Source organism: Anser anser (assembly GCF_964211835.1).
Source record: "Anser anser genome assembly, chromosome: Z".
In the NCBI taxonomy this organism is placed as follows: domain Eukaryota; kingdom Metazoa; phylum Chordata; class Aves; order Anseriformes; family Anatidae; genus Anser; species Anser anser.
This window is the reverse complement of record NC_139723.1, coordinates 32257551-32282709: the sequence shown is the minus strand read 5'-3', so window position 1 is coordinate 32282709 and position 25159 is coordinate 32257551. Positions and strand designations below refer to the sequence as shown.

At 42.7% G+C, this 25159-nt stretch overlaps 1 protein-coding gene across 1 annotated transcript in view; it reads right to left on the bottom strand.

Moving 5' to 3' along the window:
- Positions 1 to 1965: 1965 nt before the first annotated feature.
- CPLX1 (complexin 1) overlaps positions 1966 to 25159 on the bottom strand; it is a 127561-nt gene continuing 104367 nt past the window's right edge. The window contains exon 4 of the mRNA XM_083815967.1: positions 1966 to 6935. Within this exon, the coding sequence (XP_083672093.1) occupies positions 6738 to 6935 (198 nt within the window). The 3' untranslated portion in view covers positions 1966 to 6737. The remainder of the gene's footprint in view (positions 6936 to 25159) is intronic.

Genomic DNA, 25159 nt, shown 5'->3' with positions numbered 1-25159 from the left:
TGCTGTTCTGTATTGCCTTTTCATTTAGAAGTCGGGTATCTTCCCCAGGAATGTAGTCTGTGCCTCCATTGCTGTCAGTGAGCATTGGGAGCTTGTAAGACCGCTGCACATTGCATCCTAAAACTAATGTCTAGAACAGAGATCACTCTGGAAGTTATGGCACCTCCATAACTGGAGTGCTTTTTCACCATAACCACTCATGATATGCCTGCTGATTTCTTCATCGTGTTCCACTCAAGAATGTTTTACCTGACAAAGTGTGCTTTTAAAGTGGGGAAAAGTAGATTGCACCAGCCTAATTACTGGAATTATCTTTCTGCATATTTTTAATAATAAAGGAGATGTTGGTTCCAGAAACAATTTACCTCCACTGCAGAATGAAGCCTGTCAAAATCAGCTGTTTTCCCTCTTTGGTATCTAAACCCTCTCGGGGAACACACTGCTCTGATAAGGTTATTCTGTGTTGTAGTGGGTTTACGTGGCAAGGTTTTGGTAGTGGGGAGCTGCAGGGGTTGTTTCTGTGAGCAGAGCCCAGCAGCTGCCCCATGTTACATAAGGGCCAACTCCAAAGGGACCTGCTGCTGGCCAGAGCTGAGCCAGTAAGTGATGTTGTCTGCACCTCTGTCAGTGCAGATTTAAAAAGGGGTAAAAAAGATGCTGCTGCACAGCAGCTAGGAGAGAGAAGGGTGAGAACCAGCTCTGCAGCCCCCCAGGTGAGTGCAGCAGGAGGGCGGGTGCTCCAGGCAGGCAGCAGCAGTTCCCCTGCGGCCTGTGCAGGGAGAGGCCCCTGGTGGAGCAGGCTGTCCCCCTGCAGCCCATGGGTCCCACACAGAGCAGATCTCCATGCTGCAGCCCCCCAGTGGAGGAGCCCCTGCTTGAGCAGGTGGATGTGGCCTGGAGGAGGCTGCGGCCCATGGAGAGCCCCCGCAGGAGCAGGCCCCGGGCCGGAGCTGCAGCCCATGGACAGGAGCCCACGCAGGAGCAGGGATCTGGGGGGAGCTCAGCTGCCCACCCGAGTAAAACCACCACAGTGCTTGTTTGACCCTGAGATTAAGAGTCTCATGCGCTGCATGTCTGGGGAAGAAGCCACAGTGCAGGGAACGGGGGTTCCTCAAGCTGGCTGTTTCTTAGGGGAGCCAGTGAAAAGTACCTTCTTGATCTATTAATTTCCTCAAACACAGACCTCACATGGAGCTTAGAGCAAATAAAGAGCTTGCCCCTGCAAACACACATGGCAGTGGCACTGGCATGTATTGGTCATAGCAGCATTGGGCTCAGTCTGAGTAAGTATTGTGGGATGCAGATAATATGGGCTGATTCTCTGTGAAAACCTTGTGGTTGTATCTTCTGACTGTAAAAATAAAAATGAATTAAAAAAAAAAAACTCACGCATGCAATGGTCCCAAAGAAGAGTTTTCCTATGGGAAAGAGTATCAATATTTCCTATGAGATGCTTATTTCACTTTCTTTTTTCTAACATGATGCAGTACTTTTATGCTCAACATCACAACTTCTGACTTGTCCCTGAGGCAGTAAAATGAGGATAAGCTGTGTGCAACTTGCCACTCAGCGAGTTTTATGTATATCACAAGTTCTGGATCCAGTGGTAAAGTTGTTATCATTGCAAATCAGTTTTTCACTCTTTTGATTTTAAGATTCAAACGTGCTTGCACATAACCATTGTCAGATGACTGTAGTTTGTTCACAGGAATGCTGCTCTGTTCTTCCTAAAGACAACTAAATTGTAATAGCAAAACTTACATTAAAATTTTGGTAATCATATCTAGATGCCAAATCTTATAAGTTTTTGACAAATTAATAAATAAATAAATACCTCCATTAAAATAATGTCCACGTTTCTCCTCAGTTATGTTTCTGTTCTATTTGTGCATCAACAAAATTACTTTCACTCATTTCCCACTGTAGCCTGGTAAGAATTTCACAGGAAAGCACTGCAAAAATGTATGAAATCACCTTTGTGGTTTTTTTTTCTTTTATTGTCTGTGATTCCATTTAAAAAGAACATCATACCATTTACCCACATCATGCAGGAAAAAGCAGCAGGCAAATAACAAATGAAATTTACATTCACAAAGTTTCTACTTTAAATAATCTGGCTGCTTGGAGGGTACTGCATGCATCTTAAAGAACGCTGGGAAGCATTTCTACTAGAAAATGCATTGTTAGATTGAGTTTTGCTCTGTGCATGTGTGTGAGCGAGAGGGGGGGGGAGAGAGAGAAAATAAGCAATTTTTTTTAATGGCAGTACTGAAACATTTTACTAACTCAGCACATGAAGAAACGGTATCTTGATAACATATTCAGAATGGATACAGACAAGTTTCAGATACATAAGACGTTACTTTGAGGTCACAACAGCTGATTTCTAACAACGCTTATTCTAGCACAGTAAGCTTGGCAAAAAGATGTATTCAGCAGCATTGGTATGGTGTTTCTTGATGAAGGAGAGTGGCTAGGAAGGACCTAAGCCAACATACGGTACTAGAAACATAGACAGAGGAACTCCAAAGTGATCTAGCACATGATCTCGTATCTCATTTTATTTTAAACACAAGAGTATCATTTATAATTAATATTGCAGTCTGATTTCATATGGCTTTCTCTAAAGATATATGTGAGTTCACAAAGGTCAATGGCAAACTCAATTATTTGCACTCCAAAAGGTGGAGGCCCTTTGACATTTTTTAGTAGCCAGAAAGGTCTTGGAGCTGTGGAGGAAAATGGCTGCAGTGTCTAGCCACCGACCTTTCAGTATAAATAAAAACTATTTAACAACCCTCCCCCCAAACAAAACATAACAAAAAGCAAAACAAAAAAAAAGAAAAAAACAACAACAAACAAAACTCATACACCTGAGTTTGAACAGACCAGAGATGCAAATAAAACAATGGCATGAAATGACAAAGAGAAATTCAGAATCCAGACAATGAACCATACTTCTCTTTGGTCTTAAGTTCTTCAACACCTGCTTGAGTGCTGAGGGGGAAGGTGTCTGAGACAATGCTTCTCACATCCATACATGTGCCAAAGGTGTCAGGCACAATGCTGGCACTTCAGGGTGGGAAGGGAAAAGGACGGGCACCAGGGAAGGGGCAGTGCCTGCTTTTGAGTCTGTTCAGAGTAGCTTAGGCACCTTGGGGAGGGAGGAATGACTTGGGAAGAAGTCCAGAACTCATGCAAAGTGCCAAAAGTTATGTGATGCGAAACCAGTAAAACCTGCCCAGTACCTGTGGTAGGTCTTCTGTCACATGCGTTTATTGAAAGAAAAGGAAAATTAAAAGGAAAACCAGCAGTTCACACCTGACTGAGCTCTAAGTTGTCCATGGAGAAAGGGCTGCTGTTAGTCTGGAGAGCTAAGGTAAAGAAGTGATGGCACAGCTGGGCCAGGAAGCTCCCACAATGAAAAACACTCAGCAAGCATTACTTAATAAGACCCCTCTCCTTTCCCTCCTGCTCTGTGAGCCTAGCTTGCAGCGTACTAAACTCAGCTTAGAGTTCTCATGGCCTTTTTCAGAGTTTGGGTCTGGATGTTCACACAGCTCAGGAGCACAGCTCACAGAATAAAATACCTTATTTTTAATACTGTAAGTGCAGGAACACCATTACTTGCCTGTGATATTTGAGCACAGGCCATGCAAGATCCTGACTTAGACCAGTCAGTCGATGACACAGCTGTTGAGGCGCAGTTAGAAAAAAATAATACCAAATACTCTTCCTTTCTCTCTCTCCTGGCCCTCTCTCCTCCCTTTTCTTCATCTTCCACACACATGTGCACACAGCTACCCATCAAGGTGTCAGCGAGACTGTGAAAAACAACAATCAACTAAACAACTGGCAGTACCCTCCAATAAAGAGGACACCAGGCATCAAACCCTGCTTCTACCCCAGGGACAGTATTTGGATGGATGAAGTGAGTCCATGATGGGGGCTAGGGAAAGGTCAACAAGCAAGTCTTAGAAATAAGTCCAAAGCAAAGCAGAATGAGCTCATCTTCTTGTTTGTTTGATTGATTGATTGTTTGTAGACTCCTCCAGAACAAGGCCAGGGGAGAACAGGAACAGATATATTCCTTTCAGCAAGGGCACATGTATGCTGCTTCTACTTATGCATTAGAGAACGTAGGCCACTGACATTTGTCAGAGTGTTTCGGAAGTTTTGATGTTGGCATGTCTGTAGATTTCACTGCCAATGAAGCAAAGAGCCTGGCTGTCTGCCTTTTAGTTTTCAGGGGTGTTGGATTTAGTTCCCTCTCAGAGCACCAAAAATAGCTGCTGCCTTTGTGACAGGAGAATTTTCAGTTCTTTGAGGTCTACTTAAACAGGCTTAAATTAGTAGTTGCTGAATTTGCATGGGGTGAGCAGGACACTCTCCCTAGAAAATGATAAATTGCTCAGCACTACTGTGCTATACCCAAGCATTGATAAAGAGATAAAGAGTGTTCTGGGTCATTAAAGTCTTAGCGGGAGACACTCATCTTGCTTTAAATGAAAATTAGGGCAAAAAACACACTGACATCTGAAAGAGTAAAACCTGCCTTCTCTCTCCCCTGCAAAACCCATTGCAGCTTGCACAAGACTGAATGTATCTTGTTTGTAGGTCCAACTTGAAATGGGTTGCTTCTTTATCAGCTGGTTCTGACTTGCAGATCAAATGTCCTCAGCCTCCACCTTGGATTTGGTAGAAGCTTAGGACTGAAGCAAGTTGGAAAGCAGCAAGGACTGCTGGTACACCCAAATAATAAATGGGTGAGGAGGACAAAATATATTTCTTTTGTTTCATAACAGCTTCTCCTTACTTAGAGATGTGCTAAAAAACAGAGTTCACATTAGTTCATATTAGTTTACATAGTTAAGGTAACAAGCCTTAACTATGATGCTTCTGCTAACTTGAAAGGATGATAAATAACTTTTAAAATTTATTCAGGGAAGTACTGGAATCTTTGCCTAAACTCAGTTCTGCTGAACAAGTGAAGTAAAGAAGTTCCATTGGAGTAAAATGCTTTATTTTAGGTACATAATGAGGTATTTCAGATTGCATTCCTTTTTGTTGTCAGTAGAAAGCATATATTTGCTTCCAAATCTGTTTCAGGTACTTAGGAAAGACATGTTGCTCCCATGACAGGGACAAACAATGCTAATTTTGCCAGGAAAACAACGATTCTCCTACAAGATTGTGAGACTGGGATGCTGTGATGCTCTTGCAGCAGCTATGCAGAGATGTGGCCAAATGCAAAAACATAGGATCAGTTCTTCAGATAACAGGCCAGATAACTTAGTGACTGTGTTCAAAATAAGTCTGTGTATATGCAACTCTGTGTGTGTACTAGCAAGTCAACTTCTCCAGTAGAATTTGGCTTTTCTTTTGCAGTTACTCAATGCTTGTAGTGCTGTACTGGAAAATATCTGTGTCTAGGAAAGGCTTTAAAGATAATAGATATTTTTTCCCACCTTACTAGAATCAATGGATGCCCCACACTGTTATAATACTAATTAGCTCCTGCACAGCACTAGAGGAGCATTGTGCAATTCATCCTTACTATATCCCTTTACAGTAGGTATTGACTGAAACCTACATTTTACAGCTGGAGAAAATAGGGCAGAAAAATAAGTGACCTCCTCAAGGCAGCAGAGTAACTTAGCATGAGACAAAGGAGGCAAACTTAAGATTTCTGGATCTTCAGGGCCATATCTAACATTCAGGCCACCACTCTCTCCCACAACTGCAGAGAAGGGTGGGCAGGACACAGCAGTAACAATATGCTGAAGACCAAATGTCTGTCGTGAAAGCACTGCTGTGAATGAGATTGCAGCATACGGCACTGGGCAGAATGAGGAAGTTTAGTTAATTGAAGTGACAAAAATTCTTGGACATTGACTTCAAAAGGGTGGGGAGGTCCTCTAACAGAGCACCACACACCTCACTGTGGTTCCAGCTCTCTGTATGGCCCCTGTTAGACGAAATCTACTCATTCAAGTTAAGTGTATGGCTACTTCCCAAAGTGGCACGACTCTTGCTTAGATTCTGAGGCATTTAATTTCTGCCAGCATCTGAAGGCAGATGACTCACTTCTTCCACAGTTCTGAGTGATGTCAGCTGTGTAAGCCACGCATGATTTACCTTCCAAATAATCTCTTATTTATGCCAGTGATGGAATTAAAACTGAAAAGCTCCGATTCCACGGGAGAACTGAGACGTTCTTTCCAAGGGTAGATGTGGTCAACAACAAATGGCTAGTGTGACCCAATCAACAAGAACATTAATAAAAATAACTAATAATTATTATCAATAATAATAATAAAAATAATTAAAGAAAACTAAAGAGGCCACTGTTCACACTTAGTGAACACTTCTTCCTGCTTTGGGTCAAAATGCATGTGAAGTTGTTCCTTTTCTATGCTTAATGTACAGTTGCCTTATTTAACATACATATTACTATGGCTTATAATAAAAGTTGTGTAGTCTGCAGCTTTTTAATCTTTACATCAATTCAGAGGCATCTACTGGATATAACTATGTACAAAAAAGGAACGGATGAGTCTTGGGGTAGAGGGAAAGGGAATAGGCAGAGGGGAATGGGAAGCGAAGGAACTCCTAGTGAGCAGTAGAGGGTAGAGGCGGGCGGGGCTGCGTGATGGATGGCAAGATTGTAAATCCCCACTGGGCAAAAGAGAAATCCTTTGCAGTACTGTTAGTGCCCATCTAACAGTCTGCAGGTGTTACTTCTTGAACATGTCCTGCAGGGGCCCTGGTAGGTATTTGATGACTGTGTCTAGAATGCTCTCTTCTTCCTCCTCCTCCTCGTCCCCACAGCCAGGAGGGATCGCCTTCTTTGGACGTGTCAGACTCCCTTCAGCATTAGCTTCCAGTGCAGCCTGGGCCTCTGCTTCCTTTTCCTCCTTCTTCTTTATCCCATACTGCAGGAGAGAGAGAACACATTGTCAGTTGCACACTGGACAGGATGGCAGATGAAGTCCTAACTCTTCCCTATATACAGCCCAGTGGACAGGCAGCTCTCTCAGAACAGGACAGTCAGATGCTCAGATCACTCAGAAACAAGTATGGAAGAGAATCTGGGACTATATAGCTGTGGGTCTAACAAAGACAGTACCAGCTCTGTGTGTTAATACAGTTTTGGGGTGTTACTCTACTGCTGTTGAACCTACCCTTTCCTATTACCAAGTCTGATGCTCAAGCTCTTCATCTGAAATGATTTTGAAATTCCATCTGCAACATTTTACAGTAAAGGATTATGGATGAGGCAAAACTTCAGAAACAATCAACCAACCAACCAAACAAAACAGAAACACACAAAAAACTATTCTCAACAAAATAAAGCGAACCAGAAAGGACAGACTGCAGTAAAAATGACAGTTTTAGACAATCTCATGTGGGAGATTTTCTATACCAGCCCATTCCTGTTCTTTTGGTATAAATGGGACAGAAAGACCTCTCAATGAAAACGAACCTTCATAAGAAATTCTGACTGTATGTGCACACCAAACTCTACACTTCTTGGAGTAAAGCTGACATGCTGTCTGGAGGGAAACATCTTTATGACTGCAAGTATAATGGATACCTGAAATTTGCCCCTCCCATTGAGAATTAAACAATGAAAGTATGAACTATGATAGCATGAAACTATGACTTTACATGAATAACCAGAATTTCATTTTATGATTTTATATTCAAAATGCTAGATTTAATGGGAGAGTAAAGATATGCCTGACTACATCAGACTGGGCAGAGAAGTGCTGTAGTATCCCTACTCCCACAGTGACTGGGATTTTCTTTCCAACTTCTAGTTTGGAGGCATGTCCAAGGAAAATAATTTCTGCACCACCAGCTCTCATCACTCCTCAGCCTCCATACATTTCAGCAAAAGTGTTTGCACTGAAATTTTAGAGATTATAGTGATAGATGATGAAAATAAAATCAACTCAAACTGTCACATGTAAATCTATAGCAACAAGGATACCTGCAAGCTACCTTCTTTATCACTTACAATTATTTCAGTTCAGCTACATTAGAGAGGCATTTGACCTTTGTGAGGAAGGGGAAGGGCATTCAAGTTTGCTGTAACAGCTGCCAGCTTCAAAACTCTTGCTGTGTAAGAGCCGCTCCTTTATTTCTGCCTAAATATTAATTACAGTACCAAAATGGAATTAAGATTGCTCTCAGTCTATTGGAACTGTGAGGTAACTAACCAACCTAAGCCCTGCAAAAGCTAGCAGAACACATTGTATGAACAAGGACCTCTGAAAAGAAAATTAGATATGATTTCAAAAAGATCAAAGAATTGTGTTGGTACAAAGTGTTCAGTATTTTCTCAGTATCAATAGTCATCATTCGTATTTGGGATGACAGTCTGCAAGGTTGAAACCAGCAACTTCAAAAAAAACAAGTTCTCTAAATCAGTTCTTCCAAGCCAAAATGTTCATTAATGACATTTATCTTACAATTTTTATACCCAGTGGATGCCAGTCACACCAGATTTCATGGGAGAGATGCTCAAGACAAATGATGATCTGAGGCAAAGGAAGCGTCTCATTGATTTGCAGCCACAGGGCTGAACACTAAAAAAGAAGATCCAACATAGTGTAGCCAACACTGCAGGGGAAATGAGACGCGCTGCAAGTCTGCAGACTGTGTATGGCTGACTTGTCCCTCTCAAGTTACAGGTAAATGTCCCCAGGAGTTTCTCAGCATCTTTTATCTACAGACATGACCTTGCTTTACCATCTACAGGAGAAGAGAAGTAGTGGAGACAGCACAAATCACAATAACCCACCAGACCTCTGCAGCTGTCAAATCCTCCGTCTCAGTACAATTACGAGCTCATGGCCAGTGGACTCTATAGCTCATGAACTTGTTGAACAAACAGCCAGGGCACAGGAAACTGCGGAACAAAACAACCACTCAAGTGCTACTGTGTACTAGGACAGAGGGAAGCTCAGTGTTTATATGAAGGAATTAGGACTGTATTTGTCAGCCTGTTCTTATACCTTTCTTTAGGAAGCCTCTACTGATGGCCCTCAGTGGATTGCATGCTGCTAGACTGACCTTAGTTCTTACAGTATATGGCCAGTCTTACTGCTTATTCAGGGTTATACCTTAAAGATGGTGGTAGTTTTTAATGCTGTTTATAATAAAAACATAATGCTGTGTAATTTGCAGGTGAATAAAATGGTATTTTTTAGGATTGAAATTGCTTCAGGTGAAGTCGTATTACAGAGAGTCCTGAAGTAACAGGTACAAAATTAAAACAAGCATCTCAGTGTCTTCACTTTAAATATTTTATGGTAAGTCAATACGTAACTGAAATATATGTATACATATAAAAAAAAAAAAAAAAAAAAAGAACTTTTTTCATTCTCTGGCGTTCCTGAGGATGGGAGAATATTGCATTACCTCCAAAACATGTGAAGGATGAGAACAATTTCATCTTTTTCTCAAAGTCCAGCCCCACAAATTTTAATATCAGAAGCTGCATTTGTGTGATTATCTGCTTGACCTTCATTTATGCCACCATATAGTTAATAGCATTTTAAACTACCCTCTGGCTCCTAAAGTCCTTACTATGCTGTTACGTGAGGATTGTTTGCACTGCATCATATGTTGGTAAAAAACTGGTAGGCTGGAGTCCTCAGACATCAGGTGGAAACTTTACCCCTCACTCATTGACTGCACGTCAGGAAAGGAGCAGGCTAACAAGGCTGCCATTGACCTATAACTTAATTCCACTTTTACTTCTGCTTTGCACAGGAAGCAGAAGCAAGTGCATGATCCAGAGACAGGTTGGGAATTAGATCTAACTCTAATGGCACTAAGGGTAATAGGGAATAGGGGGACTGATGAGCCAAGGTGCGATTGCAGCTAAAATGTAAACGCAGTAAAAATATACTTAGTATTACTTATGACAAGTTACCACTGCTTGCTAAACATGAACAAATCTATCTAGCAAATATCTAGGTCACAGGATAAATAATTCAGTAACATCATAGTTAAGACACCTGCAGAAAGTTACTGCTTATCTCTGGGTCAGTGCTGGAGCCGACTCCTCAGGAAGACAGACGGAATTAAGGTTCAAATGAACGGTTGTCTGTGGGTTAGATTTGGAACTGACTCCTTAGGATCAGGTGATTTCCTTGGAGAAGCTAAGGAAATACGGAAAGGCATGGTCATGGAGTTTTGAGAGAAATACAGAGACAACTCCAAAGGTGCAGGATGGGACCAGCAGAAGATACCCAGTGCAGAGAATCTAGGTGTCTGAGAACAACCTGCTGCTAAGGTGAACATCTTAGCCCACTGACTTGCACAAGATGCCCCTGGGACTTCTGTACCCTGGATGGGTCCTCAAGCAACAGAGTGGTCTTGCTGACCTTGGGAGACCTTGGGAACTGGAGAAGCTTAGAATAACCACAACATTATCCTACTAATATTTACTGTGATTGTATGCTGTTAAGATTATTGCAGTCACATGCTGCCAGTTGCAATATTTAAACATAATCATATCATATTGCATACTTCCAAACTTAAACAAACATAACATACATAATTGTATCTGCGATTTCCATGGTTGAACTAGCATGTTTTGTAAGTCTGTATAAACTATTATGTATCACTATGTATATACTTTATAAGGTCACATATAAAGCTTCTTTCACCACTGGGAACTTTCACTGCACAATTTTCTTCCCTCCTAATACATGGACACGCAGATAATGAGGACTGGTGCTCTTGCTGCTTGCTTCGCACAGGTCTTGCAGAACATACTTGCAGTGTCAGCTGCTGTGAATGTAAGGAAGGTAAACAAGGGAATGCTTTAATCTTTTCAGTAGAGAAGGAACCATGTTCCCTTGGCTAGCTTGATGTGTTCACAACTCTGACTAGCACAAGGTTCACACAGAATGACACAGAGTGTCATGTGAAGCCTGCAGTGGGCAGCGGGATGCAGCTGAATGTTATAATGCTTTGCGAAGACAAATCCATGAAGTTTCTGAGAGCTGTAATTCCGTGGTGGAAAAGCACATCCTAGGAGGACCCATCTGACCCATCTAAAGGTTGGACTAGATGAACTTAGAGGTCTTTTCCAACGTGAATGGTTCTGTGATCCTGTGATTTCTAGGATTCTGTGACCAGCACATGCCATGGCTAGTAGCAGCTGCCAACCAAGTCAGAGAATCACAGAATTGTTAAAGTCAGAAGGGACCTCTATAGTTCATCTGGTCCAACCCACTACTCAAGCACAGACACCTACAGCAGGTTGCCCAGGACCATGTCCAGGTGACTTTTGAGGATCTCCATGGAGGGAGACTCCACAAGCTCTCTGGGCAACCTGTGCCAGTGCTCTGTCACTCACACAGGAAAGTTTTTCCTGGTATTCAGATGGATCCTACATATGCCCTGCTGCGTTGTCTCTCCTGCAGATGTCAGGGTGGTTAAATTCCCCCAAGGCTCCTCTACTGTGGCTACATCTGGATGGTTGGTATCTGGAGGTGTGCATAAAGGCACCCCACAACACAGCTGTGCACCATCTGTGGTGATGGGAATTGTTCACGGTTGTCTTCACTGTGGATGATTGGCAATGTTGCTGTTTCACTGAGAAAAAAACTCTTCCCAAGGTGCTCTGAGAAGCCCAAAATTAGTCTTCAGTCTGTATCCCAAGAAAAAATGCTGCATATCAGCTAACAGTTTACATTTCTAGGAAAAGTTTGGCATATGGGTGATGCTGGTTACATTTCTCTTCAGGGAATTTGTGGTTTTGTGTGGTTGCTGAGTCTATGAACAGATGTAGCCAATACGGCCATCTCTGTAACTGCTGTTTTATTCACTTGTTGAGCTTTTAAAAGATATCTGAGAGATTTCAATGCCCGTTTCTTATCTTGCTTCATATACAAATTATAGGACACCTTTTCTCTTCTTACACAGCCCTGTCTATGAAATTTAATTCACATTCCAACCCACAACAACAACAAGAACATAATTATCAGCCAAAGTTGAAAATATATATTTAGAGAAGACAATCAGAGGGCAACTTGCCCACCCTACTACCTCAGGGGTCATCTTGACCTGAACATGTCTTTTTCTTAGAGACCTCAGCTGCTGGAGAATTCTCACCTAATCTGGAACTTTGCAAGCATTTACCATTAAAAGATTTATCCTCATGTGTTACCTGATTCATTCTGAAATGGCTTTTTAAATCAAAGAAATATGGAAAAGTGAAAAGACACAGGTATAAGAAAAAGATTTCTCTTTCAACTGTCCTGTTGGGCTTCACTTATTATTTGTCCTGCTATTCTTTCTCCGTCATTACCAAAGGGAACGCCAACCTGGTGTTCTTCCAATCTTGCTGTTATTGACTCATGAAGCCTTCTGCCAAGAGCACATGTAGAGTACTGGGTTTTCAGGACAAGGTTTTGATAGTGGGGAAGGCTGCTTTTCTCCCAGAGAAGAGTCCAGCCCCATGTCAGACAGGAGCCAGCTCCAGCCGGCTCCAAAAGAGACCCACAGCTGGCCAGAGCTGAGCCCATCAGTGATGCTGGGTGGGGCCTCCGTGAGAGCAGATTTAAGAAAGGGAACAGACTGCTGTGCCACAGCAGCTGGGAGAGAGAGGAGTGAGAAGCAGCCCTGCAGCCCCCCAGCTCCCCAGGTGAGTGCAGCAGGAGGGCAGGACGTGCTCCAGGCAGGCAGCAGCAGTTCCCCTGCGGCCTGTGCAGGGAGAGGCCCCTGGTGGAGCAGGCTGTCCCCCTGCAGCCCATCACAGGCAGTGGAAAAAAAAAATTGTCTCCTTTCCTTTACCTTCAAAATGATGGGACTACTTTGAGTATTCCCTTTTGATTTACACAATATGCTGTGATTTTTCTGAAAAGGCTAAGTATGAAGAACTTTCATGCTTTTACATGGTATGAAGAGCTTTATGGTCTTCTGTTTTCTGCATAAACTTGCCTCAGTGGCATGCTACTATGCCACTTAATTTACCTGATATTAAATTAAATTTGAACTTGGTGAACATGTCAGAAATAGAAGCCCTAACTGTAACAAGTTAAAATGAATACAATATTAATATAGCTATTCCAGGGTATCTCCATACTGAATTTCCTTTCTATGACCATGTCAAAGAGTTTCGCTCTTCAGCAGCTTGTTTATTTCATTATTCTATCCAATGTATTGTTTGTAGCCTATGCAAAGCAGAAACTAATACTCAAGATATTTATCTCCAAAAAGTGAAAATATATTCCTTTTGAATAATGGCATACTATTTGTGGACATAGCCTTATGAAAATGAGGCCTTTGTTGTGATGTATATATAGAATACCAGCTGTTGTTATAGGAAACCTCCATTTCCTGTGTCTTCCCCATGTAAAACTGAGCTGCGATGATTGCTAACATGAGTCATGCTCAACATTTCTGCATCTGCTTATGTACACAAAATTTCATACATATATTTTGCTGAAGGAAAAAAAAAAAGCACATGCTATCTTTGGCATAAGCAAAAACATTCATATCTTTGTCTTAGAGTCTTGCTTTCCATTCTCAGAGCATTTTGTGAAGAGTTGTTAAATAATCCTCAGGTAATTCCTAGGAAATCATTGTCCCCATTAAGTAAATTGCCTCCACGGCAATGGAAGGATATGGCACTGAAGCTCACAGATGTTTCTAACAATGGAGCAAAGCCAAATTTGTTGAGACAGAGGGAGAAATCCCAGTAGATCACTACATCCAACGCCCAAAGCTACCACCTGCGAAGACCCTGGTGCATGCTCTGACCACTCTGATCCCTTTTTTGAGTGGTGCCAAAGCTTGTTATTTCATTATGAACCTGCTGTTGATTCTGCTTTTTCCTTTCCTCACTGAGTACTCTTTTTTTTTTCTTATAAATTACTAAACCAAAGTAAATGGTGAAAAATCAGGTCTCTTATATCAGAAAGGCTTCTTTCCTGCCAGTTACCAGATATCTAATTTATATGGCATTGGCTAAGGCAGGAGACAGAAAGAGAGAAGAGTCTGAACAGTGCTCTTGCACAGTTAAAAGCTGGCAATCCATACACCTCAAGAAAAAAGAAGCCACAGATATTCTTCACTTATTTTAGTCATAATGTAAATTGCTTGCTCTAGCCTGACCCAGAACATCTTTTGTGTAAATATGGCATGTGTACAGCACTTTCCTGTTTTTTGTTGTTGTTTGCTCTTTTTTTTAACAGAGTAGTTTTCATTAAGCACAAAGAGAGACTTTGCAGTAATGTTGTTCAACAAAGTAGTTATGCTTCGTGCTTCAGAACATTTTTGGAAAAGGGAATTGAAAAAAGACCAGGATATGACAATCCTGTAAGCCAAAAATACTTTATTTATTTGAAATGGTCCTTCATATTTTTTATTTTGTGTAAACTTAAAAAAAAGAAAGTTAGGCTTTTCAACTCAAAACATCAGAATCATGTATCAAAAGTTAAACAAATATTGCACTTTAACCAGTCTGAAGGTCTTCTCCTTGGGCAACCAAATTAAGGTAGAAAAACTCTATTGCTGATGTTACAATTTCTGAGATCTTTATCCCATTTTGGGCAGGGGAATTTTTCAAGGACTGAATTCAGAGAACAGAACAAGAACAATTTTGCACATTCGTAAAAGACACTTCATGAATTGCTAGTGCATTGATTACTGTGAACATTCACTGGACTAACAGTACAGAGGCCTCAAGTCAGAACCTAATTCAGGGATTCACCACAAAAACCCTAGGAATATTGAAGACTGTGTTGGAACTCAGCTAGCGCTCCTGGGTTCTCTAGTTTCTTTTGTAACCCACTGACCAAGTAATTGCTTGACCAAGTAATTCAGCTTGTTTTAAAGATCTAGCAGAACTGTCATGAAAGGAATGGACTTGCAGGAGGAATTACTTCAGGTAGGGGTCAACCATTTTATATTCTGGTGAGCTGCCTCCACAAGCAGGGCTAATCAATGACACCATGAAAGCTGTGCAATTGTTTCTGTGTTTTGCAGAGGCTAAAAGACAAAACTCATGGCTGGACAGAAAGCCTTTAAAACAAAGTTGGTTTGAGAGTCCAAAGCAGAAACGCAAATGACAACACTGCAGATTGCCCTTGAATGATAATGACAAAGGTCTTCTATCGGTACACACTGCACTGTCAGGAAGTGACAGGTTTGTGCTGCTGAATACCTACTTCCCCAGCTTGCTAGGAAAACAGCTGACAACTGCCTGTGTTTACAGCAGGTGAATTGGAATATTCTTCCCACGGTTATTTCTTCTGTACTGTGATCAGTCTGGGATGATCAAGTCCTCTGTGCTAGCTGATAGCAGATGAAAAAGGTGGTCCCATTGCATATGCAATGCACATGCATATGTCTGTAGGTGTAATAGTTGACCCAGGCAGCTGGTCATCTCCAAACCATGCCTGCCTTTCTCAGCAGGCTGACCGGTATTACAAAATGTCTCCATTATTTGGCATATCCTAAACTGTCAAATGTAGTTTCCAACTACACCTTTGTACAAATGTGCTTAGGGAAACATGGGCCACCTTGGAGGCATGCAAAGACCTGGACCAATGCAACAGCCAAAAAAAAAAAAAGCAGCTCACTGCTGCTTTTGTCCATTACTCCAAGGCTGACTCAGCAAACTGAGATAGAAAGATGCAGAGGTCAGGGAGCACAGCAGGCTGGCCACTTCGCAGTTTGCAGTTTTTAAGGCATAGCAGTGGGAGGATGATTTGTATACTGATTGGCATAAAGACTGTTTGGAGATGACAGAAATAGAGATAGAAATAGAGATAGACATAGGGACAGACACTGCTTCTGGAGCACTTTTTCAGTATGTTTTCCTCCTCACATGTACAGCCCTTTCTAAAAACAGCACTGTGGAACACCTAGGGTAATGACAGAAGGAAAACTAATCTGGGCAGTGGTAATGAGTAGACTAAGCTGTGGTGAAGAAACAGACTATGAGGACTAAGAAACAGACTAAGAAACAGATTATGAGGCTGGATAATCATCTTCAGAGTTGCTCCTGTCCTAGCAAGACTACAAAGAAAAGCAGCCAGCAGCTACAAACATGATAGCTTTTCAAAGCGCCAGATCCCCAGTGGTGTACATCTAGGGTACTTTTCGGATGTTCATGAAATATTATCAGCTGGCATAAGGCCATTTTGTCTGCTGAGTCTCCTCTTTGTCTGCTCCTACCCTCCTTTCTACTCTCTTCCATTTTCTCTTCTCATCTTTCTAATCAGTTCATTTATTCCTGGCGTGAGGTTCAAGGAGTTGCTATAGAAAGGGAGAAAGATGCAGTCCCCAGAAAACTTCTGAGCAGGCTTTTAACAGGAGGAGAATATTTTTGCCCCTCTATTTATCCATTTAAGTCTAAGCTCTTTCATGCAGTGTCAGAACTACACAGGTACTATGGGCTCCCACAGTCAGCTCAGGTGTGCTGACCCTTTATGCTTTATGACCAATAATAAAGTAAAGTTTGGGAAGGGGATACTTAAGAATGTTAGGGGATCCTGCAAAGGTGACCTGTTAACAGAGGCTCCACCATTCAGGAGCAGACCTACTCAGGCCATTTTCTTGGGGTGCATCAGAGTCTTTCAACCAGCATTTCTGGGAGCAAAGATCACTTGTAGACATGGCTTCTATTATTTGAGACCCTTACATCCTCCAGTGGCACCATCTCCCCAAGAATTGCTTGTGGCTGCATAGAATCACAGAATGGCTTGGGTTAGAAAGGACTTTACAGATCGCTGAGTTCCAATTCCCCTGTCATGGGCAGGGACACATTCTACTAGATCAAATTGCTCAAAGCCCCATCCAGCCTGGTCTTCAACACCTCCAGGGATGGGGCATCCACAGCTTCTCTGGGCAACCTGTTCCAGTGCCTCACCACCACCTTTCTCCTAAAATCTAACCTAAATCCACACTTTCAGTTTAAAACCACTCCCCCTTGTCCTATCATTATCTGCCCATGTAAAAAGTTGCTTTCCATCTTTTTTATAAGCCCCCTTTAAGTATTGAAAGGCTGCAGTGTGGTCAGCCCAGAGCTTTCTCTTCTCCAGGCTGAACAGTCCCAGCTCTCTCAGCCAGTCTTCAAAGGAGAGGTGCTCCAGCCCTCTAATCAATTTCACGTCTCTCCTCTGGACCTGTTCTATCAAGTCCACATCCTTCTTGTGTTGGGGGCCCCAGATCTGGATGCAGCACTCCATGTGGGGTCTCAAGGGGAGAGCACAGGAGGACAATCACCTCCCCCCACCTGCTGGCCATGCTGCTTTTGATGCAGCCCAGGATGCAGTTGGCCTTCTGGGCTGCAAGCACACACTGCTTTTTGTCCACCAGCACCCCGAAGTCCTTCTCTGCACGGCTGCTCTCAACGAGCTCTTCTCCCAGTCCGTACTCATGTCTGGGATTGCCCTGACCCAGGTGCAGCACCTTGCACTTGGACTTGTTGAACCTCAACAGGTTCACATGGGCCCACTTCTCAAGCTTGTCCAGGTCCCTTTGGATGGCATCCCTTCCTTCTGCTGTATCAACTGCACCACTCAGCTGGGTGTCATCTGCAAACTTGCTCAGGGTGAACTTGGTCCCACTGGTGTCTATTTCATAAATAAAGACATTAAACAGCACCAGTCCCAAGACAGACCCCTGAGGGACAACACTCATCACTGGCCTCCACCTGGACGTAGAGCCACTGACCACCACTCTCTGGGTACAGCCTTCAAGCCAATTCCTTATCCATTGAGAGATGCATCCTTCAAATCCATCTCTCTCCAATTTGGAGATCAGGATGTCATGTGGGACTGTGTCAAAGGCCTTACAGAAGTCCTGGTAGATGACACTGATCGGTCTTTCCTTGTCAACTGATGCAGTCACTCCATCATAGAAGGCCACCAGACTGGTCAAGCATAATTTGCCCTTGGTGAAGCCATGCTGGCTGTTTTGGATCTTGTTTGTACTTGGATCTTGTTTGTCCTTTGGATCTTGTTTGTCGTTGTCCTTCATGTGCCTTGGCATTGCTTCCAGGAGGATCTTTTCCATGATCTTGGCAGGCACAGAGCTGGGGCTCACTGGTCTGTAGTACCCTGAGTCTTCCTTTCTATCCTTTTTTAAAAATGGATATGTCTTTCTCCTCTCTGCTAGGTCATGCTTTCACCTCTGTCAAAGTCACAGCAGCTTTTTATTTATCACCCACCTAGAGTCATGTCTTTCACCATCAATTTCATTCTTATCCCCTCTTACCCTCAGGGCACCTGACTGCCCATATCTCAAGGGGTGTCCATGGCAGATACGCAGAAGTATAAGCTTTTCAGCTTCCCCACGTGCACAGATCAGATGCAGATGTGGACTTCAAAGCTTTCAGCTAATCCTCATCCATTTTCCACCAGCATCATTTTCCGGATACTCTAGTGGCAAGGTGACACTGTGGGGGTCACTTCCTTCTCCCCCAGTGCAACATTGCTGCCTCAGAACCACAGACCTGTTTCCTCTGTGATTGGCAATGGGACTGCAGCACACTCCTGTGGGAATACTCTTTGTCCCCAGCATGCAAGACACTGTGAATCTGCTGCAAACTAAGGTCAAGGGAAATCTCAATGAAGGCTGAACCAGACTTAGTTAAAACAGAGAAATGGGAAAAAATTTTTGTCTTGATCCACTGTGGATGCTGACTGTACACTGAAGTGAATTGGTCATTGTACTCACTGCTCTGCTGCTTGGATTATACTAGGTTGTCCCAGCCAAAATGCTTTTTTCCCATTATCACATTCAGCTGGTGTGAACTGCAATTTGTGAACAAAATTACTCCTCCCCAGCAAACAGAAGAACAAGCACAGGTATCTAATACACATACCACAATTTTTTCAAAACGTTCAGCAGAACACATTTTCTTTTTCCCTGTGCTTGCAAATATGTTAATTTGCTTCCCCTTATGTACACAGCACCCATATTAAAACAATACCTTACTGCATAACAGTCAGCATCAGTGAGAGGAAATAAGACGTAGGACGTTTCGGGAGTGGAGGTAATTAAATTAGTGCTGAATAGCAAAGACATCCATCTGTAATCAGAGAAGAAAACTCCAGAGAAAGCAGAGAATATCTGACTCATGAAGAAGAACATAGGAGAGAGTCTACAAAATATTGATTTTTTTGGTATCTGGAGGGTTGGCTAAAATCACCACAATGACTCATGACCACAGGGCCAAAATAAATACTGTACATATTCTGCTCCTAAGCCTGTTAGGTCCTTTGGAAAATCTTTCCCCCAGAACCTGACCTGGGGCTTCAATTAGGAAAATCTAGGTCAATTCTATTTTTCAAAGCAGCTGAGACAGGATAAAAAATAAATAAATGAAAGAGTTACATATTTCACATTGGCAATCACAGTACAGTTGCTTACAGGTTTCCATAAAAATTTAGCTTGGCTCCTTTTTTGGGATGGAGTCAAGCTGCAGACTGTTCCTGTGAGAACACTGTCCGGTGATACAAAGCAGAATCTTAGGCAAAAGTGGGACATAATGTCTCATATTTACAATGTCTGCATGTAGTTTTTTACAAGAACTTCCCAGAAGCCAACAGAAATGCACAAACACAGATACCTGTACATGTTTAGAAGAGTTTATTCTAGGGTTATGTATCTGACAACATAAATAAATTTATAAGTCTATTGAGTTAATACAGCAAAGATTTTATAGCAGGGGATCTGCAGGGGTGGCCTCTGTGAGCAGAGCCCAGCAGCTGCCCCATGCCAGAGAAGAGCCAGCTCCAGCTGCTCCAAAAGGGACCTGCTGCTGGCCAGAGCCGAGCCAGGGAGTGATGCTGGGTGGGCCTCTGGGAAAGCAGATTGAAGGAAGGGGGGAAACTGCTGCACAACAGCAGCTATGAGAGTGAGGATTGTAAAAGTGTGAGAGAAGCAGCCCTGCAGCCCCCCAGGTGAGTGCAGCAGGAGGGCAGGAGGTGCTCCAGGCAGGCAGCAGCAGTTCCCCTGCGGCCTGTGCAGGGAGAGGCCCCTGGTGGCCCCTGCTGCCGCCCACCCGTGGGGGACCCGTGCTGGAGCAGTTTGCTCCTGGGGGATGGATGGACCCCGTGGTACGGAGCTGTGTGGGAGCAGTTCTTGAAGAGCTGCTGCCTGCGGGCAGCCCTCGCAGGCTCAGTTAGGGAAGGACGGCATCCCGTGGGAGGGACCCCACGGGGAGCAGGGGCAGAGAGGGACCGTGAAGGAGCAGCAGAGACAAAGTGCTACAGACTGACCACAACCCCCATTCCCTGCTCCCCTGCACTGCTTGGGAGGAGGACATAGAAGAGGGTAGATGAGGGGAAGGGGGGGTTAATTTATTCTTTTAGTTCTCACTGCTCTATTTTGTTATTAATCAGCAATAAATTAAATTAATCTTCCCCAAGCAGAATTTGTTTAGCCAGTGGCAGTAACTGGTGAGTGATCTCCCTGTCCTGTCCTTATCTCAACTCACAAGTTTTTCCATTATATTTTCTCTCCTGTCCTCTTGAGGAACGGGAGTGAGTGAGTGGCAAGAGGGGCACCTGATATGTTGCCAAAGTTAACCCACCACAATAAGATATATGTTTATATGTTTTTGTGTGTACTTTGAAAGATCAGGACACGGAGTATAAGATGTTCCTCCTTTCTGCCTCAAATTTTTTGCATTGCCAAATGAAAGCCTTCCTTTTAGCATAAGGTTTGTAAAAATAGTGCCCCAGAATCCTGCAGTAATTTAGATTAGGTACAGCTATTTGTTTTCCACGGCCTCTGTTTTGTTTACCATGTGTAAAAAGCTCTTCATGTTTTCCTTTTTTGTTGTTGTTGATGTTGTATATTTGCATTGTTTCATTCTATTTTCAGAGCTCTAGTCCAGTCAATGTAGGTGTGGGCTTGGGTTTCTACAAGACCAGAATACAAATGCTCCAGGGATAAGAAATGGTTCACTGTAAGATGAGGTGTCAGCTGTGTTTTTCATTGCAAAGTATGGTGGAGATGTGGATAACTGACAAAAGAAGTATTGTTTGTCCTCTCCAGGGGGTAGGGAACTCATCGACTGCTCATGAGGCTTAGAAATGATTATAATTCTCTGTTGCTAGGTTTGTGCTTGCTGGGGTACATCATTCTCATTGCCTTATTGATCATAAGCACTTTGGCAGACTGAAGGTCAAAGCCAGCCAAAATTCAGAGGCTGAACCCAAAGTGGCTGATTCATTTCAAGTTCAGCGCTCAGTACATAAACAACGTAAGCTCTCTGCATCTGATCTCTTGGTAAATCTCTAGCCAGCAAATAAAAGTAGATTTTTAAAAAAATATTTTCTGAGTGCCACTTTTATTTCTGGCATATTGCCTTTATTTCTCTGTGCACATTAGCCCTTGCTATTATTAACTTCAGGTTGTCCTTGGTATTGTGTGCACTAGAAAGTGCTCTTGAATATGCAGGAGTGTGCTACCACCAAAGAAAGTGGCAGGGAACAGAGCATGTCATTGCACATCAAGAAGAAACTTACAAAGCATTCTAATAGTTTGTATGTGACTGAAAGTAAGTTCCATCCACATTTTTCTTCCCTACTGCAGTTTAGCACTGTGAGGGACAGTTGTGTTCAATCATAATCCTCTACTAGATGGGAGATTTGAGGGAAATTAAAAAATGAAATTGTGTCTAAACAAACGCAATAGATCATAAACAGAAGCCAAAAATTAAAAATAAAAAAATCCAAAATATTAGAAGCAAAAAAGATATCCGAGTCTAGAGGGCCAACTGACAGTCCCAGATAAAAAATGAGCACTCATATCAACACTGCTGAGAATCCTGGGGACTAACCTAGAGGGAAGATCATCCCCTAGACTGACACTTAGGTATGCACCTGCATTTTTTCTAGCTTTCTGTGTGACAAACATGGCAAAGGATTCATTTCTTCCTTGTGGACAAAGAACTTCGGTAAGATTTACCCTACCAAAGGGGCTGCAGTGAGAGTCTGCTCAGAAACAGTTATCACTTACAGCAATGCCACACTGAAATATAACAAATTGCTTCCACACCATTCTAAAAGGTTATTCCATCCTCAGCAAGTTCCCTGGATGGAAAGGACAGGTTTGACAGGACATTTAGCTCCGACAGACTTTTCACTTAGATTTTTTTTTCCTCTAGTTGCCTGCACCAATGTTTTCGATGTTGACTGCACTGACAAAACAAGAAAATGTAATTCTGCAATGGCAAAACCTCAGGAATGATTAGTTAGGTGATTATCTTTAGTCCTTGCTGTGAGACTGTTTAATTTTTGTCATCAAAACCCCGGGTATTCTTCTGTGCGGAATAAATCCTGCCATACCACATTGTGGCTAGGATCTAATTAGCACACCCACCCTGACAGTACATCTGTGGAGACCAAGGTAATGCCACAAGCTTAGAGCCAATACTCAGTAAAATCAAAGGTAGTTAATCAATTAGTTTCAAGCCTTTGACACACATTCCTCTCTGAAGTACAAAAAGTACTTCTCAGTCCCCTTAGCCAGCAAAGAGAGAGAACTCTGACATAAAGATGCTTTAAAAATGGGAAGAACACTGCTGACACCCAAAAAGAGCAAGTAAGGAAATACAAGTGTTTATTCACATGCTGTAGTCCTTCATAGGGATGCAAAAAAGATGAGGACAAGGCACTTACCACCTTTCTCTAGCCCTTTTTCATCTGTCACAGCAGCCATTTCGTTTTGTAATTCAAGGCAGTTTTCTTGCTCCCCAAGAGGCTGTGGAAGTCACGTTTGCAGTGAATGGAAGTTGGTGAGTGAGAACATCTGGTGCCTCCTAACAATCCAACTGAATAGCATGAGTGGTGTTACAGTGCTAGAAAGACTTAGGTTGTATAGCGCTGCAAGGCTGGGTTGCTATTGCAAATTCAGAGAACTGATGACACCCGCGATTGGCTACTACACAGTAAAGTTAGCACCTTTGCAAGAGCCTGCAAATAGCATGGGCTGCTATCTCAAAATCTCGACTAGATATGAGGTGCATGTTCAACACTCCAGCTGGAATCACCTGCTGACCCTTCTCATTCCTTCTGTTGTCTGGCCAAGGTCAGAGAACAGATGTTTCACATCATCAGTGGTGTGTGAGCAAGGTCAGGTCCCAGGAAGCTCTACAACCCACATCAAACTAAGAACTGTATAGATAATTAGAGAGAAACCTCATATCGAAGACTTTACTGAGCTGCTGTGATGACTGTACCCTCCATTTCCCATAGGAATGCCTTTATTTTATGGCAAAAAGGACAAAGGAGTTTCATCTCATTCCTAGCAGCTTCTATTTTATGTAAGGAAGGGGATTTTATTTTATTTTATTATTTTTTTTTTGTGAAAGAACAGTTACTGCATGTATTTTCAAGGGCTCTTTAGCTCTTTGTGGCCTCCCCATTTTTTCTTGGGCACTCCATGTATGCAGAACCTCACAGTAATCCAGACAGGACAGAATGGTACAGCTCTAAAATGTTAACTTCCTGCTGGGTAGAGCCATTCATCCTCCAGATGGCAGCTCAGGACAAGAGACACAAGCCCATTTTCTTTCCCTCTCCGTTTCTTATTTGGTGTTTGTTGTTGTTGTTGTTTTGTTTTTGTTTTCAGTGGCATATTGACTTTTTGTTGTGTCCATTTCAAAAAGAAGCAGTTCTAAGTACTCACATATGGGATATCTGTACCCAGCCAAGCTCAAGCTATCGTCCTAGGCTAGGCAAATGAATGCTAGCTCCCTCTTTTATAGTGTCTGAGCACTTTGGCATCATTAGTGGGACTCTCAGTACTCCTCAGGGGGGTGTGTGAAAGAGCCCTTACAATCAGACAGAAATGAAGCCTTGGGTGATGCAAAGTGGCAGGCAATATTTGGAACAAAACAGATCAATAATTGAGCCTACATTCACAGCCATGACCATGGACAACAAATGCATGCTTAGCTGACCATGCTGTTCCAGGCCTCCGATCATTATTGAGTACCTTCCCATAGTTTTACCTTCATAAAACAGCTATGCATGCCTACCAGAGCCGTGAAACAGTGAGAATTCAATCAGTTTAGAAACTGCCTTTCCATCTCTTCAGGCTATTAACAAACAATTATTCTTCAAATATAAAGAGAATCATTTAAAAGAATGAGCTTTTTTGGATCAGTTGGGATTTTTATTTTTTATTTTTTGGCCAAAGCCTCACCATGTTTGGATAAGCACCCTGGTAATCCAACCTGCCGCTAAAACTCAGAATCTCTTCCTATAATAGTGTTTGCTGAGAAGTAGGGAGAAAATCTATTTAAATCTCAGTCTGCTGCCAGAAACGAAGTCCTGTGTTCATGGAAGGGCCTCTTTTACTACTAGTAGAGTACTTCAGGAAAAAAAAGAATAGCATGCAAGTACACACAGAAGAAGCTAGAACAAATATAGTGAGGAAAACAGAAACTCCGACACTGGCAGAAGGGAACTTACTGCCTCTGAGAAGCACTAGAAAGGAAAGGTCTCTCTGTGCAGAAAACAGAGAAGTCAGCAAACAACTCAGCCTGGTGGCATTCATAGAAGTGCAAGAGTCAGGGCAGGACAAGCAAAATAGGCAAGTAGAAACTCATAGAATTAGACAGTAGATGTTCAGTGTCTGAGCTGGCTGGGTTTGCAGGACTGAAAAGCAGGTGGTATGTCATGCCCTCTGATTAGCAGCTCCTGGCACTCTGTCAGTGGGTCAAGCAAGTATATTACCTTTCAAATTTTGCTTAGCAAATGCTGAAAGGTGTGTGCTTCTGTTGGCACTCATTACTCTTGACCTGACATGCCTTGAGGGACAGAATCCCCCATCTGCAGGATTTCTGCCAAAGGGATTAGGCGGGGGTCAGGAGGAGAGTTTGCATGTTAGCAAAAAACTTGTGTGCAGGTTTCTAAGCCAGGCATGAGCTTCTAACTCGAGTTCTTTCAAAGAGAGTGGGAAATGTGGTGTGTATTTCCTTGCTGATAGAGATTTTCCCTCCTATTTATATATTCATACATTCTGGGCACCCTTACCAGTGAAAGCTTGCCTGTCACTTTCCTAGTATGTCAGGTTCCTCAGCCCCAGTTCCTGCTCATCTGACTCAGTTCCCTCCAAAACATAACCAACCCCTCCCACAGGTGTGCCAGGAGAAGAAAGCAGG